Here is a 17,231-nt window from a genome sequence, read left to right as displayed (position 1 = left end):
CCTCCTCCACTCCGGCTCAGGTAATAGGGAGGAGAGGTCAGGGGCTATTTCTTACTTTTTAATGCCCTCATTCACACCCTCACTCTCTATGGAAACACACTCAGGCACGCACATGCAGGGGCTGGCAGCCTCAGGGAGGAGGACCCACACTGCTGCTCCCTGCCAGCATTAATTCAATCTATTAAGGGTCAGCTAGTTAGCAGCGTGACCCCGCTAAAACACGCTTTAACTTTTCTGAGAAGGCTGCTATAGAGAGAGCCATGCACCCCCAGAAAAACTCCCGACCCCGAAAACCAGATGGCCTGACAAAGGGGAACATGGGACCCTGAAAGAGGAGGTAGTGAGGGGCAGAGAAGAACAACAGGCATTCAGGACCCTGATGAGGGTGGATTAGAGAGGGCAAGGGTGCTGCTGGGAGAGTGGGTGGGGATGGGAGTGACTCCAAGGCCTCCCCTGTTGTAGTATGCGTACTGCTTATGTGTATATATGCTTGTGTTACCATATGTGTGTGTGTGTGTTTAAAGATACATTGGATGTCTGATGATCCTGGAACCTTCTTTGGACTGGATGCTGCAGATTAACCTGTATTCATTTGTTAAAGCATCATTGTGGAGATTTCCTTCTTTTTCGTACCCTGACGTTTGTCAGGCAGCAGGTCTCAGGTAAATGTAAAAAAAAAACCTGCAACAGCACAGGTAGTACGATATCTAGAGCCTGATCAGGAGTCATATAAAATCATATTGTACAGAGTATAATCCATAATTTACTTAAATGTTGCTTGCAAATAGTTGTGTGACAAATATGCACTGATAACTATTATTCTTCAGATATTATTCTAACCAGATGTTTGATATGACTTGATATGAGCATTAGGCAAATCATGCAATGATTAGAGCCAAAACAATGTTGTTTTAACAACAAATGGTGGCAGCTATCTATCTATCTATCATTCTCTATTTAAATGGAACAATTTATCAGCAACATTATACTGGCTCTGAGTGTAAGACAGCCAGACTTTTCCTGAAAACTTAGATTGCATGTCTTTATGTAAATTAAAACTATATATTTATTAATATTTTCACATGTATTTCTCTGTTACATACTTCTGAGAAATAGCTTATAATAACTTATTTGTTTATATTCATCTTATCTATTGTGTTAACATTTTTTATTTGTACGACCTTCTTCTACTGTCTTTGTGCTGCTGCAATCGCCGAATTTCCCCTCTGGGGATCAATAAAGTAATATCCTATCCTAAGGTATCACCAATTCATTTCTTTATTCCCATATATTTTTTATCTTCAGTGAAAACTCTGGTTTAGGAAACATCCATCATTCATGGAAGATGTTACACCCAGAAAAACATCTGCTGTATTACAAGCAGCTTATATGTAGGTTTACAAATATATGATGGGAAGTATATATCACCAACTAGTTACTGTACTTTGTATCCACCTTAATCCTTAATGTTTGTTTGCTTATATGTGTGGCATATGATTTTTAAGATTAATTTTTGTGAATTTTGGCCTTTATTGATAGGAGGGCTAAAGAGAGAGAACAGTCACTGAGGGAAGTAGAGAGTGGGGAATGCATGTATCAATAGGAACGGTGGGCAGTCGAACCTGTGGCCGATGCATCCTGGACTGCAGCCTCTGTATATGGGGCACCTGCTCCACGTACTGATCTACACCAGTGCCCTTTTTCTGTTGAATTCTTATCCACATTGCTTGGTGTTTCCGTTTACTGTTTGTCTAGTGAATAATGACGAACAAACAGCACATCTGAGCACTCCAAACACTGCAGCTGAATATGCTTGCCTTTAATATTGGGACTAAATACCAATAAAAGACGCAAGAATGCAGCCTTTCTCTGTTGCAAAATGCATGACCACAAATTATGATGCAATTATTTATGATCATGATCACTCCAAACACATCAATGATCATCTGAGATGCAGGCAGGATAATGGTTCTACCTGCTTAAAATTGCAAAGTAGATATTTTGCTGGAAATGCTAACCACACGCCTCCCCCTTTTTACTTTTGAAATGCAAGCAGTCTGGGTTAGTCACTCAGCTCATCCGCCCATCTCTTACTTAAATCTCCTGTGTTCACTTGCGCTCTTTCCATCTCTCGCTACCTTTCTCTCGCTCTCTGTGTGAGTCTTTATCATGCCCAGGTATGATCAAAGACAGCTTTGTGACACTGTGCAAGGCATCCAGGAAGCACAGAACATCAAACCACTAAAGAGCAACTCGCAAAAAAAGGACACACAGAGGGACAGAGGCGCACATGCAAATGTGTGTATGTGTGTATGTATGTGTGTGTGATAAACAAATGAATAAATTAACAAGAAAAAGAGAGGGATGACTTTGTCTCTACCTTGAGCACGTCGATGAAAGGTAGAAAGGTGTCCCTCTGAAGTCCGTTTTTGTACAGATCTGAAAAAAGAGGGGAGGGCCTGTATTAGAGGTGCTGTTTAGCCTCCTAATAATGTCATTCCCCTGCCGCAGATTGGCAGATAAAGTGGCTATTGATGAACTGAAGGATGGGTGGGGAGGCACGACAAAAGGACTGGGACCAGGAGAGAAAAATGGATGTCTCTACCGGCAGCAACATAAAATTCATTACATTCCCAAACAATGGTGGCGAGAGAAAGGACTGTCGCCTTTTCAGCATGGACAATGTCCACAGCAGCTCGCTGAATAGAGGTTTCAATTAGCTCGGCTGGAACAAATTACATCTGAAGTAGCATCCGTGATAGACAGATAAAACAGATAGGGACGACACACGAACATAAACAAAGACAGAGACACACATACAGAGACACACATAGAGGCTTAAGCTCTCTCCAGCTGCGAACACAAACAAGTGGTTGTTGTTGATGTTTGGGCTCGAGCTAACAACAGTAGCACCTGACACGCAAAAAGTACTCACTTTATAACTCCTATATTGTAATGCACTTTGTTTTGGATGTGACATGAGTATTGACAAGGCTTAGGCATAGTTCAATATAAGACGTACCATGATTCATATTCTTACTCGTCTTTTCAGGAGCTTGACTCTATCCTACTACCTTAACATGTGACAACCAAAGCAAGAATCAGTTAACTCAGCTTAGTACATGACTTGAGCGAGCCTGGGTCTGTTTCAAGGTTTTTAAAAAGCTAACAGCACATCAATAAGAATTTCACATCTCGTGCGCTTACCGTTTAAACTCCAATGCAAAATCAATATTTTGTTTTTCTTGCAAGGGGTTTTATCAGGATAGTTTCTTGCACGGGTGCATTCACTTGCTGGAAAGAGTTAACTGGGAATAAATCCCATTGTGTCGCCCTTCCACTAAGCTTTTATAAAAGCTAAAATATAATAAGATATTAGGTTTTAATTCATGCGTTAGAGGTTTCTGTGGTTGGATTTTTCACCTTTGAGCTAGGCTCACAGTCACTCCTTTACCAGTCTTTGTGTTGAACTAGGATTAAAAAAAACCTTCTGGTTTTACTGGGGGTTGTATCCTAGCTGCTAATGGTAGCTTCCTGGTAAACAGCAGTTGCCCCTTTATGCTCCCTTTAAATTTTTGGTTCCAGGGACTTCTCTTCAAGGAACTAAAGTGTTCCTGTGGCCAATTGTCAGCATTTCCACCGTGGGCTGAAGGCCAATGACATATAGAGAAGCAATAAAAGTATCTCAGCATTACGTCGCCATTCCAGTAGATGGCAGTTTAAAGGAAGACGAAGGCCATATGACAAAGATGATGCCATATATGGGACAGGCAGGCCAGCATCATCATTTGTGCGACACTATGTACTGCATTGCAAATCGATTCAATGAATCAACCCTGGAAAACCTTCTTCTCTGAGTCCATCTCGACACAAGGTGAATAGTAGTGTTGAAGCACAATGAAACATAAACAGTGGCCTTGCAGCTGCTGTCTTTTAAACATGGCGGGTGACGTAAAACACTGCAAGTAGCTGACCAATCAAGAGACCATCAGTGATGCGGGCGCTACAGGCCCTGCCCCCGAAAGGTCCCTGGGCCTTTAGAAAGTTCTACCACGAGAAGGGTCTTTCTTGGGGTATGCAAACATGATATAACTTGTTCTTATTTTTTGTTGGATTTACTCGCTTTTAGCCTTACAATTTCCCTCTTTCGTGTTCGGTTAAGCTAACAGGCTTCCAATGTTAGCTTTCAGAAAAACAACATTGTATAGTAGGGCTGGGAATCTTTGGGTGTCTCATGATTCTATTCGATTTGATTTTTGGGGTCACGATTCGATTGAGAAACGATTTTTGATTCAAAACAAATCTGGATTCATGATTCAAAGTCTTTTTTTTAATTAGTCCATACTTCAGGATCTACTCCAGTCATCTGTGAGACTGGCTGAATTTTGGAAGTTATGAATCTATTTAAAATCTCAGAAGATAAGAATCTTAAATCTTTACATACATCAATGTTTTCCCACCTCTATTGTATAGGCCTGCTTTGTGGCCAATTATATTATGGAAATTAAGAAAACGACATGAGTAGAGTTTTTGGAGTATTTGTGCATGGATTTGGTAACTTTTAGCCAAGCTAGCAACTTCCCTATCTCCAGCTTGTGTTGGGTTGCTACTGGCTCAAGTTAGCTTACTGTTAAAAAAAACGAGAGTATGCAATGTGGTTTACAGGTTCTGTAAGGAAAAAACAAACATGATATAACTCATTTATAAGACAGTTTAAAAGGTTTTTTAAGTGGGTGGATTTATGCCAAGCTAACAACTTCCCTCTTTTGTGTTGGGTTATATTAAGCTAACCGGCTTCAATGGTGCCTTTATATAAAACCAAATTGTGTACTTTTTTAAAATAATTTTCTATGTTTTTAAATAAACATGACATAACATGACAATAAGTGAGCCTATGCTTATATCTTTTATGTGGATTTGTTAACATTGAGCCAAGACAGCAACATCCTCTTTCTAGTTTGTGCTGGGTTAAGCTAACGGGCTGCCAATGGTAACTTCACATTTACTATTAAGATGAGTGGGGTCAGCCTAGCAAAAAAAGCAAATTTACAAAAAATTGAATCCTTGAAGAAAGCAAGGGGTATCATGTATGTTTATCTTTTGTGCTAAATCAAACCACTAGCGAGCTGTTTGTCCTTTATTATGATTATTTCCCATAGGTTCAAGTATTTGCCAGGCTAATGTAACTGAGGAAAGTAGCTAAATAAATATAATAAATATGAGCTCCCACAGGCTTAAGTCCATTCAACTGCATGTGAGATCACAAGCACTAGGGGTGTTCCACTCCAAAATAAGATGCCATTTATCCCCCTAACCCTCCTCAAACTCATTACACATCATCAGTGTTTAAAAACAACAAAATACCACTTTAGCTGTTCAAGCAGAAAAACCTCTCTGCTTTTGATACCGGCATCTCCACATCAACAAAGATGGAAAATGTATGCCTTTCATGTCCAGTTGTCTCTTATAGCGTTCAGTGTTTCATTAACCATGTAATTAATACCAAGTAGGCACTCTATTAAGTTTGCATGGTTTGTCGCTTTGTTCTTAATAGCTAGTAAACATCAGAGATGCACGTCTTTGTCTGCGAGAGCCATCTTGCTGCCATCCACTTTACCTACTCAAGACTTTAAGACATCAACATCTTTCCTGAGAAAGAAAGACGCCAGACGACACATCATGCATTCATCTCCACCCTGATCACGGGCTCACTATTCTCTATCCAACCATACTTGGCTGCCAGTAAATGCAACATCAAAGCCTGTGTAAAAGGTTTAATCATGTCAGCGAGAGCTGTGTTCATTGCTGTTAAGTTGTGGTGGTGTTAAGCTCAATTGATTCCCGCTGGAGCAGAGCACTTTGGATAAAAGTGTTAATTGAATAAGGTAGATTTATGTAGAGAAACTGGGGGTTTTAGACGAGGAGAAGCAAACATTAAAGTCAATGATATATTGCTTGTTATTTTATCTGCAAGCAGACAGGGTTTTAATCGCTGAATAGTTTAATGGATCTTCAGGGCTAAGACCTTGCTTGATCCAATTTAACAGTTAGCCTTTCAACTTCTCCATCCTTTACAGCTGAACTTTCTATTAATAGCTAGAATTCCTTACATTTTTGCTTACCCCAAATTAGAGATAAAAGTGGACAATACTTGGCAGTTAGAGATTAAAATCTTAGCAAACTCCTACATCAACATAGAATGTTATATTCCCCAAACAACCATGGAATTTCTATGCAAAGTACTGCATTGAATTCATTTTGGTGCAGAGGAATACCGTTTCAGTGCACTGAGTCTTCCTCAGTCAAACATTGCAGGTACAGATTTGAAAAAGCTAAATACTACTCACAGCGAGTCTTCACTCACTGGCTGATGAAAGTGGGATGTAAGTAGGGAGTACCGGAAATGAGACAGCACTCGTGTATCCCACTGTATATACCTCCCATTTACATTTATATTAATCTTATCTCTTGTGTTAACATTTTTGTTTGTACAACCTTCTTCTACTGTCTTTGTGCTGCTGCAATAAAATATCTTATCATATAACATCCCATCCCTAGTGTGATAATATTTACAATATATAAACTATTTACAAGACAACTATATGACTTAGTTTGTCGTCTTGTAAACCAAAGTAAATTTGCCTTAAGTGATTTGTGTCCTCCAGTTCTTCCTTTGGATTCTAACCTGAGAGAAGGAGTCCATAGAATTATAATTTGAACGTATAAGGTCCCTCTCTGAGAGCATCGACCTCCATTTCAAGGAGCACCTGAAGCAAGAGTTTCTTTCTACTATGGAATTTCTATGTTTTATAGCTCAAGGTATAAACGACTGTGAGTAGAGTAGATCTCAGACACCAGCAGACCGCTGCAAAACAATACCACCCATTTACAGAGCAGTGTTTTCTTTTTATAGTAATAACGGTATAGTAAATAATCACACATAATAATAATAATACATTAAAACGTCCAAAACTTTGTGTTCAAACACTGGTTGACTTACCTGCGGGGGGTCTGTTGGAGGTGGCCACTACCACCACCCCGGTCTTAAACAGTGTCTCAAACAGCTGCTTTAGGATCAAGGCGTCAGCGATGTCCGTTACCTGACAACAGAACCACAGAAGAAGAGACACACATTCAATTTACCCTTTCTCATCCCCCCACATGTACGTTAATGTGTGTGTGTGTGTGTGTGTGTGTGTGTGTGTGTGTGTGTGTGTGTGTGTGTGTGTGTGTGTGTGTGTGTGTGTGTGTGTGTGTGTGTGTGTGTGTGTGAGCGAGGTCAAACCATGCCATCAACACTGCATGTTGATTAGTGTCATTCAGGTGTGCTCATTCACTCCTTTTTGTCTGGTTATGACCATTCACAATCTATCCATGTGCACTTACACACACACACACACAACACACACACCTAAACCACTTGAACTGACTGCAAAATGGTCACTAAGGGGCTTTCTGCTGAGGACAAGTATCTGCGGCAAAGCAGCGGTCCCGAGCTAATCAACAGACAGAGCGACGTGAAGATGACGAACGCAGGTGAGAAAACAAGAGGAAGCAAATACTAAAACACAGAGCAATGTGGATCCCGACTGACGCCACAATGTCCATAAAAGAGCTTTAATGGGAGTGCAAATGTGTTGTATGAACTTGACACAAGGCTACAAGGTTATAATACATAAATATAAATCAACAGCTCGCTGCCTTTTTTCGTCGACATCATTTCCAGCCCACAATAAATAAAGGTCAATGACAACACTCTGCTTAGACGATAAATGAAGAGCGGTTACCTTAATATAAGTAACCAAGTGTTCTCACTTTTGTTCTTATTCTCTCACCTCTCCCCCTTTGCACCTCTGTTTAAACTTTTGATGTGATAAAACATGTTTTTAATATATGTGTGACTTTGGACCATGATAGCCCAATATTAAGCACGAATAGAATGTACTTAATATCCAGAATAATACCACATGGCTGGATTACAACAAAATGACTTTAAAAAAATGTACAGAAGGTATAGTCCTCTAAACATAAAGAAACAAAAGAGACGTACTGTCAGACTTCTGCTGTCACTATAATGACTGTTGTTCAAAAATATGTTTTATCTCAAATATGATTTCAGAGATGTTTTCTTTGTCATTTTGCAGTATGTCTGATCTCAGTAGAAACTGAAACTACGGGGTGCAGTTGGCCGAGTGGTTAGTGCGCGTGCACCATGTACAGACGCTGTAATCCTTGCAGCGGACAGACCGGGTTCAAATCTGTGTGTGTGAGTGATTGTGTGTAATGAGAATCAACAGAAAGCCAAGGCTCTGTATCCCACTGCAGAGGCTCCCATTTCCTCCAACTGCAGGAAACCTCTGGCTTCTTTCCCACGTCATTTCTCACTCTCCCCAATTTCTGACTTTATCCGCGCTCTAAATGAAGAGATAAAAAGCCCCAAAATAAACCTAAAAAAAAAAAGGAAAAATGCTTGCTTTGTCAATTTTGCACACATGATTTTCCAGCCTTTGTTCAACAGGTAGTTCCACCCAGATTCAGTTGATTTGACCTTTTGTGTTGTTTATAGTGTGAGGTCTGACAAACACCACAATGATGGATATACGCCTGTATTATGCAAGCTGAGAAAATAGTTTTATAGTTTTTCTTTTTAAATAAACAGTCTAAGAACAGGTTGTCATGTTGACATTTCAGTGTTTACTTCAGGATATTAAGATGTTTCTCCCACATATCAATTTGTTCAAATCTCCAGATTTTGCGTGCATACAACATGATAAATTAAACTAACTTGTCCAATGTGACAAACTACAGAATTTGACTTCCTCACTGCTCATTGCTATGAAAAAAGAAAAAAAAATACATCTACGCTTTCAGAAAACTAAGAGATACATTTTGAAGCCTTTTTGTATCATCTTGTGTTTCCGCAAGGCATTTTGGAATAATAGCAGTTCAAGAAGTAAGCAGTCTTCAGTCCCACCCTCTCCTCTTACCTTCTCTGCTGTATATAACAGCCACTTCTGATGGCCATACCCACAGCATATGCCCCCTTTCATACTCTGGAGAGTCTTCTGCTTTTGCATATTAGCCCCACTGCCCTTGCCAATACTTGATTAACATTTGTGTTAAAGCCTTGATTTTGCTAAGGAGAGGTGGCTAGGGGCATGAAATTAGTGCCTGTGTGAGTGATTGTGTGTGTGTGTGTGTGAGTGTGTGTAATGAGAATCAACAGAAAGCCAAGGCTCTGTGTCCCACTGAAGAGGCCCCCCATTTCCTCCAACTGCAGGATTTTTTTATTTTCATTACAAAAGAATCATTTAAAAATGACCTTTTATACAACCTGGATTTGTTTATTCATGTGCCCTCAACATGGGCATAGTATGAGAGACAATATTGATTGCTGAATGAGAAGGGGGGGAGAGGGAGAGAAAATGTGTACCCACAGAATGGAAAAAGAAAGGTGGAGGGGGGGGGGGGGGGACTGATGTAGCACTTGTGGAACACAAAATAATGGCGCAATCTCCATCTCCCAATGCCGATATTTAAATGAGCATCCAATTACTCAAGCGGCTGTCAGTTTGCAGAGTAGCCCACGGGTGCCAAATTAAACCTCTTTTGATGTTACACCTCTTTATGTACACAACCTATGAGCAATTTCACAGAGGCCGCACAGTCACCGAGGCCCTGAGACAATGACGCTCGAGCGGTGTCTTCTCACTCTTCTTCTTCCTCCTCTCTCCATTTTCCATCTCGGACCTCTCAACGGCGAGGATTCATTAGAGGGCCGTAAAAGGAGGGAGGGGGGCTACAAATTACTGATAATGGCACGGTGCTAATGAAGAGAATGGAGAAATGTCATTAGCATTTAAGAGGATAAGATCCATCTGACCCGCCGCCGCCAGTCGCTTTCTAGCTCCACTCACTTAAGGAAGCAGGAGAGTGCGACTGATACCCGGAGCCTCATTTGCATGGCTGAGTGGAGGAGGATGCTGATTGGTATAGACCCCCCACCCCCCCATCCCTACCCACACCCACAGACACATACACCCCCAACTCTTCCAACCTTCGCAACCTCTTGTTTATGCATCACAAACAACGAGCACATGTCTGCTTGTTTCCCCTCCATTCACTGGCAACAGTCGACAAGCGAAAACAGCAAAGCCGGCGACGGCAAACAAAACAAATCAATGAGAATGCACAAACAGCGTCCAGGTTTCAAACGTGAAAGAAGCAGCAGATGAAAGGAGCAGCTCTTGATCCTCGCAGATGCAAAGAGAGTGATTAGAGAGAGCAAGCGCACCTTCTGTGACCTTTTGACCTGCTGGCATTAACTGTAATGATATCAGTGAGAGGAGCATCATTGTGCCGCTAGCAGATGTGTTTGGCTGATGATGAAGACGAAAGCACATGTCTTTTTTTTAAGGCATTGAATGACTAACTACCTTAAAGAGAGCAGCTGCAGAAGTGGCTCTCTCGCTCTCTCTCTCTCTCTCTCTTTTGACACCAGGGTACGATAATGAGACTCTGTGCTTTTTAGACGTGTAGATCTAGTAGCAAAAACAACGCATGACTTTTTTTTGCGAGCAAACTAACTGTGCGTGAACATAAACGAGCAACAGGAGGAGATTAAAAGACTGAACTACAGTTTCAAAGCAATGACAATAAAACTTAAAGCTTTACAACATACGAGATAACAGACGTATTAACTTCTTCTGCAACAGTGTTTTACTACTTCACCACAAACTAGAGGAAAGAGACGTGCTGTTACTGGAAGTCATTTTACAATTCTGCTATGTTTATAAATGGCCACTAGATGTCCCCAGTCCTGTTTTTGAGAGACGTAAGGCTCAGAAGCTTCCAGTTGTTCAGACAGAAAAGAACTTGGCTTAAAATAATCATAAAATGAACACTCAACACTGAACTCGGACAAGGTGAAACATTAAAGGAAAGAATAAACTATTAAAAAGTAAGAGCTTAAGAAGAAAAAAAAAAGGCAACATATAAATGCTTTTCTTTCTCCTGCCAGATTTAAAGATCCCTGACCTGTGAGTTACTGTACATGTAAAACTCTCATGTCTTTGGGCTTTGTATTGACTCTAACTTCACGACATAAAATATCTACTGTTGTTATTTCCCCTTATATTTGAATATTCTGCAAGCAGAAAAGATGAGGACAATATAATACATAGAAAGAGGAAGTCTGTTACACAAAGTAATGTACCGATCATAACTTCAACACGAACATTAGAGACATTCTGTCAAACTTTTGCTGTCACTAGACGGACTGTTGTAGAGAAATATGCTTTAAGTTATATATTACTTGACAGATTGCTATTTAACAGGAATTTTGCAGTAGATTGTTGTAGTAGTAGAGACTGATAATATTTAAATTACATTCACACTAAACTCTGAAGATGTTTTTACTTTAAATCTTTGGTATGCTTTAAGGCTTAGAGTTATTGATTTGACCTTAATAGCTCAGAATCAGCATGCCTGGTCATATAGAGCTGGTCTCGATATTATTTAGTACTTTTTGTGAGCATATTTTAGCACCTTTAAAGCTAATTTCTGAGGTTTATATATTGATGGATTATCAAACCATACCTTTTAGAATTCTTATTATTTATTGAACTACTTGTAGCTCCTAAAGCTAACACACACACACACACGGACACACACGCACACACGTGCACACACACACACAGTCTGTAACACACTTGTTCACCTGAAACTCGTCAAAACACAGGAGGCAGGTTTCATTGCTGATCTCCATGGCAACCGGCGATATGGGGTCATAGGTGAACATTTTCCCTAGCCTCCGTTTTGGCAGGCTTTGTTTCCTCCGATGGATCCCTTTAAAGCGGCACACAAACATCAGGCACATCTTAAAGCACAGCTGCATCACAAACCCAAACCTAATGACAATACAGAATAAAGCTGTAATTTCACCTGTTTGCATAATGGTAGACAATTAACAGCAAGGCTCCAGGACAAACACAGAGATAAATATAGCATCTCATGCGCACTAGGAGTCAGAAAACCCCTCCAGAAAGTAATGAAAGCAAACTTTTATGCAGTTTGTACTGCGGAGTAGGAGAAGAACACTAACTTTTGTGGATGTCCAACATGAAGCCATTGAAGTGGACTCTCTTCTTGCGAGGGTTTTCCACCAGGGAGTAAAACATGTCCATGAGCATGGTCTTCCCTGTGCCTGAAGGCAAACGAGAATGAAAGATATATATTTATTTATTTTTTTTTTTACTTCTGTCTTGATCTCAAACATGTTGATGAGCAGCCATTCCAAAAACCTAAGTGTGCCCCAACCCCATTTAAATCTCAATACATCCTGGGGCCCAACAAAAATTGTTATCAAACAACTCTGATTAACATCTGAAACTAAGTTTTTATATTCATAATCAGCAACATTGTGTGTAAAATCTTGCCTGAGCAAATGCATTGACAGAAATGTGTCTAAACCTAAACTACTTTAAGCAATACTAATTGCACAAATTAAAAATATCTTATTTTTTAACTGTTTTTTTACTAATGCTGCTGACTTTTCGTGGCCCTCTTGCAGTAACTTTAAGGTCCATCATGGGGATGATCCCAAACTTTAGGGATCCCTGCAAGAATTTAACGTCATGGAGAATATGTAATGATTATTATTATTTTTTTTATGTGATATAAATAACTTGTGATCTTACCAACATCTCCATAAATGTAGAAGCCTTTGGGTGGAGGTGGAGGTGCTTGAGAGGGTTCCTCCTTTAATGGGAAAAGAGGAAATAGAAGGAAATTACTGTATTGTGTTTGTTTTATATGAAGTCTTTTAACAGCTGCTTGTCAGCGCAAACAATAATGCATCAGCTTCCCATAAATCAATAGGTTTTTTTTTTTTATTTATCGCATAGATTAATTCCTTATTAGAATAACAAAACAGTATAACTGGTGACCTATATAAACTTCGTTATATTCATTACCATATAAGAGTGAATCGTGGTTTAATAAACACAGTATGCTGAGGCATTAAGCCACCACTACAGTGTGAGGTTTCACATTCTCCAGACTGGCCCGCTGCAGGGGAGGAAGACAAAGGGGATCTAATCAACAAGACAAGCCGGGGTTCCCACGAAAGAAAAGCATCATCAGAGGAACAATGGGGGGATTTGTCAGACAAAACGGAGAGGACTGGATGAGGCTCCATACGAGATGGAGTGGACTTGTCTGTGCAGCCTGTTTAGCGCTGCTAATTGTGATACGGTACTGTTTCATTGAGGTGCTGCTGGAAGTCATTGTGCTGCCTGCCTCCTATCATCAAAAGGTCCATGCTTCAAAAAAACGTCTTCTGTGTGACCCGGCTGAGAAATATTGAGTAAAGCCAAATATCTCTGAAGATGGCCAGACCATGAAAACGCATATGTCATCAGTTTAATCACAATATGCAGATGATGACTTGAAACATAAACGTAAACAAGGGAACATTTGATTGTGGTGTTTTTATGTCCGATGTAAAAGCTGTGTTGTTGAAGATGGTCCATCTCTGTAACCAAGGCAACGCCACATGGCTTTGGATGAACTCAGCACTAAATAGAAAAAGAGGTTTGTGCTCTTAAAATTCAATTTAGCAACTATTTAACGGAGACTGTACTCAGTGTCCCCTGCACTTGGTGTCCACCACAGAAGGAGCACTTGACTCTGATAAATGCACACAATGGCCAATTGAAAACTAAACGAAAAAACAAACCTGTTACCCATCCTCCCCCTCTCTCCCTCTGCCTCCCTCTTCATCCCACTGTCCCCGCCCGTCCTGTCTTCCTAAGCTGGAGTGAAACTCTGGAAGAGCAACAAGCCTTTCCTGTCTGCTCTGGCAAAACAGTGTGTGACTTCTCCCTGACTTCCCAGGCTGCCCTCTGGCATGGCGGGGTAATTGTCAGTGGTGGCTGGAAGCCATTCTGCCACGGCAGAGTGGAGAAGCACAAGGCCGTTCCTCAGCCGCTCTGTCTCGCTGGGCTCACTGGCCTCGTCTCCCCTCCCTGTTGGAGGATGTTGACTGGCACATGAGTGGAAAGTTCACATGCAGGACAGGGTCCCTTGGCTTTAAAGCGACTGCTTTTGAACATGTTTATCTACAGCTAAAGGTGTCATATCTCACACTTACACGGTTAACAGACTTATTGTTGGCGTTTGAGAAAGATTTCTCTGGTCAGGCTGTCCTGATTGAGACAGATAATGTTGAGGAGGACTCTGATCAGGTCTGACTTAGAGAGGATGGCTCCAGCAAAACAATGGCCCATTGTTAGGCGACCATCCGCAAAACCACGCCACATTGGGTCAATATTAAGTCAAGTGTACTCTCCTCACAGACTTGGTCAGTTAGTGAGGACAATGGCGGCACTTTCACAGAGAGAACAGACACCGAAAGGACAGTGGTATGACCTGATTCAAACCAGAATAATTGCATAAGTACTCCAGTCAGTGTGTATGTGGTATTCGTGTGTGTGCGAGAGACAGGCCAAGAAATAAGGTGCAAAAAGGAGCTGATGGTGGTGGGGGGGGGGGGGGGGGGGTGGGGGGGTTGGTGGTGTTGATAGCCTAACACCAAAGTGTTTGTCAAAGTCCCGAATCAAAAGCAAAAAGGACAAGAATGGGGCAGACAATGGGGATCCCCTCATTACTGCATGGGGACGGTGAGAGTGAGAGGGGTGCCGGGACGAGCCCAGCGGGAGGTCTGCCCTGCTGCCTTCCAAAATCTCTGCCTAACTCTGTGTGTCTGTGCCAGCCAACCAGCTAAAAAAAAAAAAAAAAAATACTCCCACCACCAAATAGTAGACAGTCAGCTCCCCTGACCTAAAAACAACAACAGCCCCCTGCTTTACACCGGTCCAAAACTCACATGCACAATAAGCTTCCCAGACCCCTACCCTCCCTCTGACCTGAGCCTCATGGCCACCATGGGTGCTACAACTTACAGTACAGTGCTGTGCACTCCAAAGTCCCTTCCATATTTGAAATATGAATGGAGCTCTATGACAGAATGAGGGTCCAGATGCTGCACTGAGGCTGTAAACAAAGCCATGCTCCCATGTTGATCGTAAACAATCAGAATCAGTTTCATTTTTTCTGCATTGTGTAGAATAGTGAATGAGTAAAAAGAACATTTAATTCATATTATATATTTTGCACTTGTCATCATGAAGGAACAGAAATATATAGTGACAGTGGCATCTCAGTAACTGCTGGAATATCATAACAACAGATATGGCATGGTAGACTTGTCATTGTTTGTGTGGTCTACAAGATGAACGTACAAACCTACGGTACAAACACTCCAACATTTACTTTAACTTGGTATTGATTTTGGCGGGAGCCTTTTGAGACAACTGAGTTTTTTCTTTTTTTTTGTTATAGATTTATAAGTCAGGTGCCAACTTGTAAATAGGAAGACCTTAGTGCACCAAGAACACTGAAGAAGATGGTTTAAAAATGTTTCATCTGCTAAATGAACTGTAGAATTGTTTTTTTTAAATGAGCATGTCTTCTCTTTCATCTTGCAGGATATAGAATCTGGGTATCAAATCTGGAGTTGCTTTCTGCAACTGTGGGTAAGTCTGCGTTGTGGTCTTGAGCGATTGTCCTTCATTGTTTTGATAACAAGTATCAATTTAAGATAAGTATTTTACAGAGAATCAACAAATTATGTAAATCAATAGGTCAATCACAACAATTATCCATGACTTAATGTTTCCTAAAACACGTTTTTAAGTTATAGTGATCGTATTTAAAGGAAGAGTGTTCATTCATATTACTGCAGGGTATAGTACCTGATTTTCAGACCATTGCACTATTGTATCATGACATGTCAACATGCCAAATGCTTTACCTTTGCAGAAGGTCGCTCATCTATGTTTTCTTTTTCAAGTCTGTAGTTGTCATCGTCTGAGTTTATACTAGATGGAGGTGGGTTCAAGTAGATGCTGTTACTGTAGTTTTTCAGGGTTTGCTGCAGCTGAGCTAGCTGCAGGAACACCTCTCTCTGCTGAGCATCTTTCCTCAGGGAGCCGTGCTGAACGAGGATATCGTAGTGTTTCTCAGCTGAGTAAGATGATGAAGATGAACTGCAAGTCCTCCAGTTAGTGTAACCTACAATCAATACAGCAAAGAATACCACAGCTCAACGCAAACAAGACTGACCTGATTGTATTATTTGAAAGACGAGGCGTTTAAATACGGCATAATCCAGATGTTACAGGTGATGTTGTAAGCAAACCACCAAATGGTTTTTTTTTACCTCAGAGGACAAGTTATGTGACAATCTTAATCCCGCAGAAAATGAAAACAATTCACCACACAATGACGGATGGACACTTGCCTTTACTGGTGCAACTGGCCGACAGACGGCAAACTTTCTTTGAAATCAGAAAAGTGTCTTTTAGTAAAAATTGGAACGAGCAGCTGATGGCTGTACGGACCGTGTGCGCCGCCATGATGATTCAAAATGGGAAAACTTTATTGAGCTTAGATTGACAAGTATGAACCCCTGTACGAACAGCGTGACAAAAGCGTGAACATTTTTAAAATGGGGAAAAAGTCTTCGTAAATTGTACCATATATTTAAAAAAATATATATATATATGATTTAATTAAATTTAGCCAAATATCTGAAACAATGGAAACACTGCTGCTTATTACGGCACTTTAATATTTATTTTTGCTTATTATTTGATTATTAAAAGATTCCGCATGTCACGAGATTTGTTTTGTTCTGTTGCATAGCGTTACAGCAATAAATAAAAAAAACACTTCAGGAATATTGTAGTTCGGATCCATCACGTGTGGTTGCTCATTTATTGCGGAAACTCTTTTACAATTCGATCATGTGAAAAGTGTCCGGTTTAAACCATTACCATTATCATCTAATCTCTGCAAATGTGCCGGGGCAGGGGTAGGGGGCGGTTGTAAACAAACCCTTCTGCAGGTGGCCAAGCAGCGTCAGCTGAACCTCAGCTGATCGGAAGTGCAGTTTGCTGAACTGTAAAGCTAGCGCTCGTGACACGCTGAACAATACCGGAAGTGGTTTAGAGTTGCCTTCAATATAAAAGCTTCTATTTGACAGTTTTGGCGTTTAAAATGCACTAAAATAAAATTTTGAATTTGAAGTGAATAGAAACATTCAAAACAAAATGTCCCTGTTGTAAGTATTCTAATTTTATGTTTTATCCTGCGGCCAGGACAGCGAC

The 17,231-nt window shown here is 40.7% G+C and overlaps 1 protein-coding gene across 1 annotated transcript in view; it reads right to left on the bottom strand.

Moving 5' to 3' along the window:
• afg1lb (AFG1 like ATPase b) overlaps nucleotides 1-16,478 on the bottom strand; it is a 32,436-nt gene extending 15,958 nt beyond the window's left edge. Inside the window, 7 exon segments of the mRNA XM_065964117.1 lie at nucleotides 2,381-2,439; nucleotides 7,001-7,100; nucleotides 11,720-11,847; nucleotides 12,104-12,205; nucleotides 12,699-12,759; nucleotides 15,875-16,134; nucleotides 16,364-16,478. Of these exon segments, the coding sequence (XP_065820189.1) occupies nucleotides 2,381-2,439; nucleotides 7,001-7,100; nucleotides 11,720-11,847; nucleotides 12,104-12,205; nucleotides 12,699-12,759; nucleotides 15,875-16,134; nucleotides 16,364-16,478 (825 nt within the window).
• Nucleotides 16,479-17,231: the final 753 nt, after the last annotated feature.

The sequence above is a fragment of the Labrus bergylta genome, chromosome 15 (assembly GCF_963930695.1).
Source record: "Labrus bergylta chromosome 15, fLabBer1.1, whole genome shotgun sequence".
Classification (NCBI taxonomy): domain Eukaryota; kingdom Metazoa; phylum Chordata; class Actinopteri; order Labriformes; family Labridae; genus Labrus; species Labrus bergylta.
This window is presented reverse-complemented; position numbering and strand designations above follow the sequence as displayed.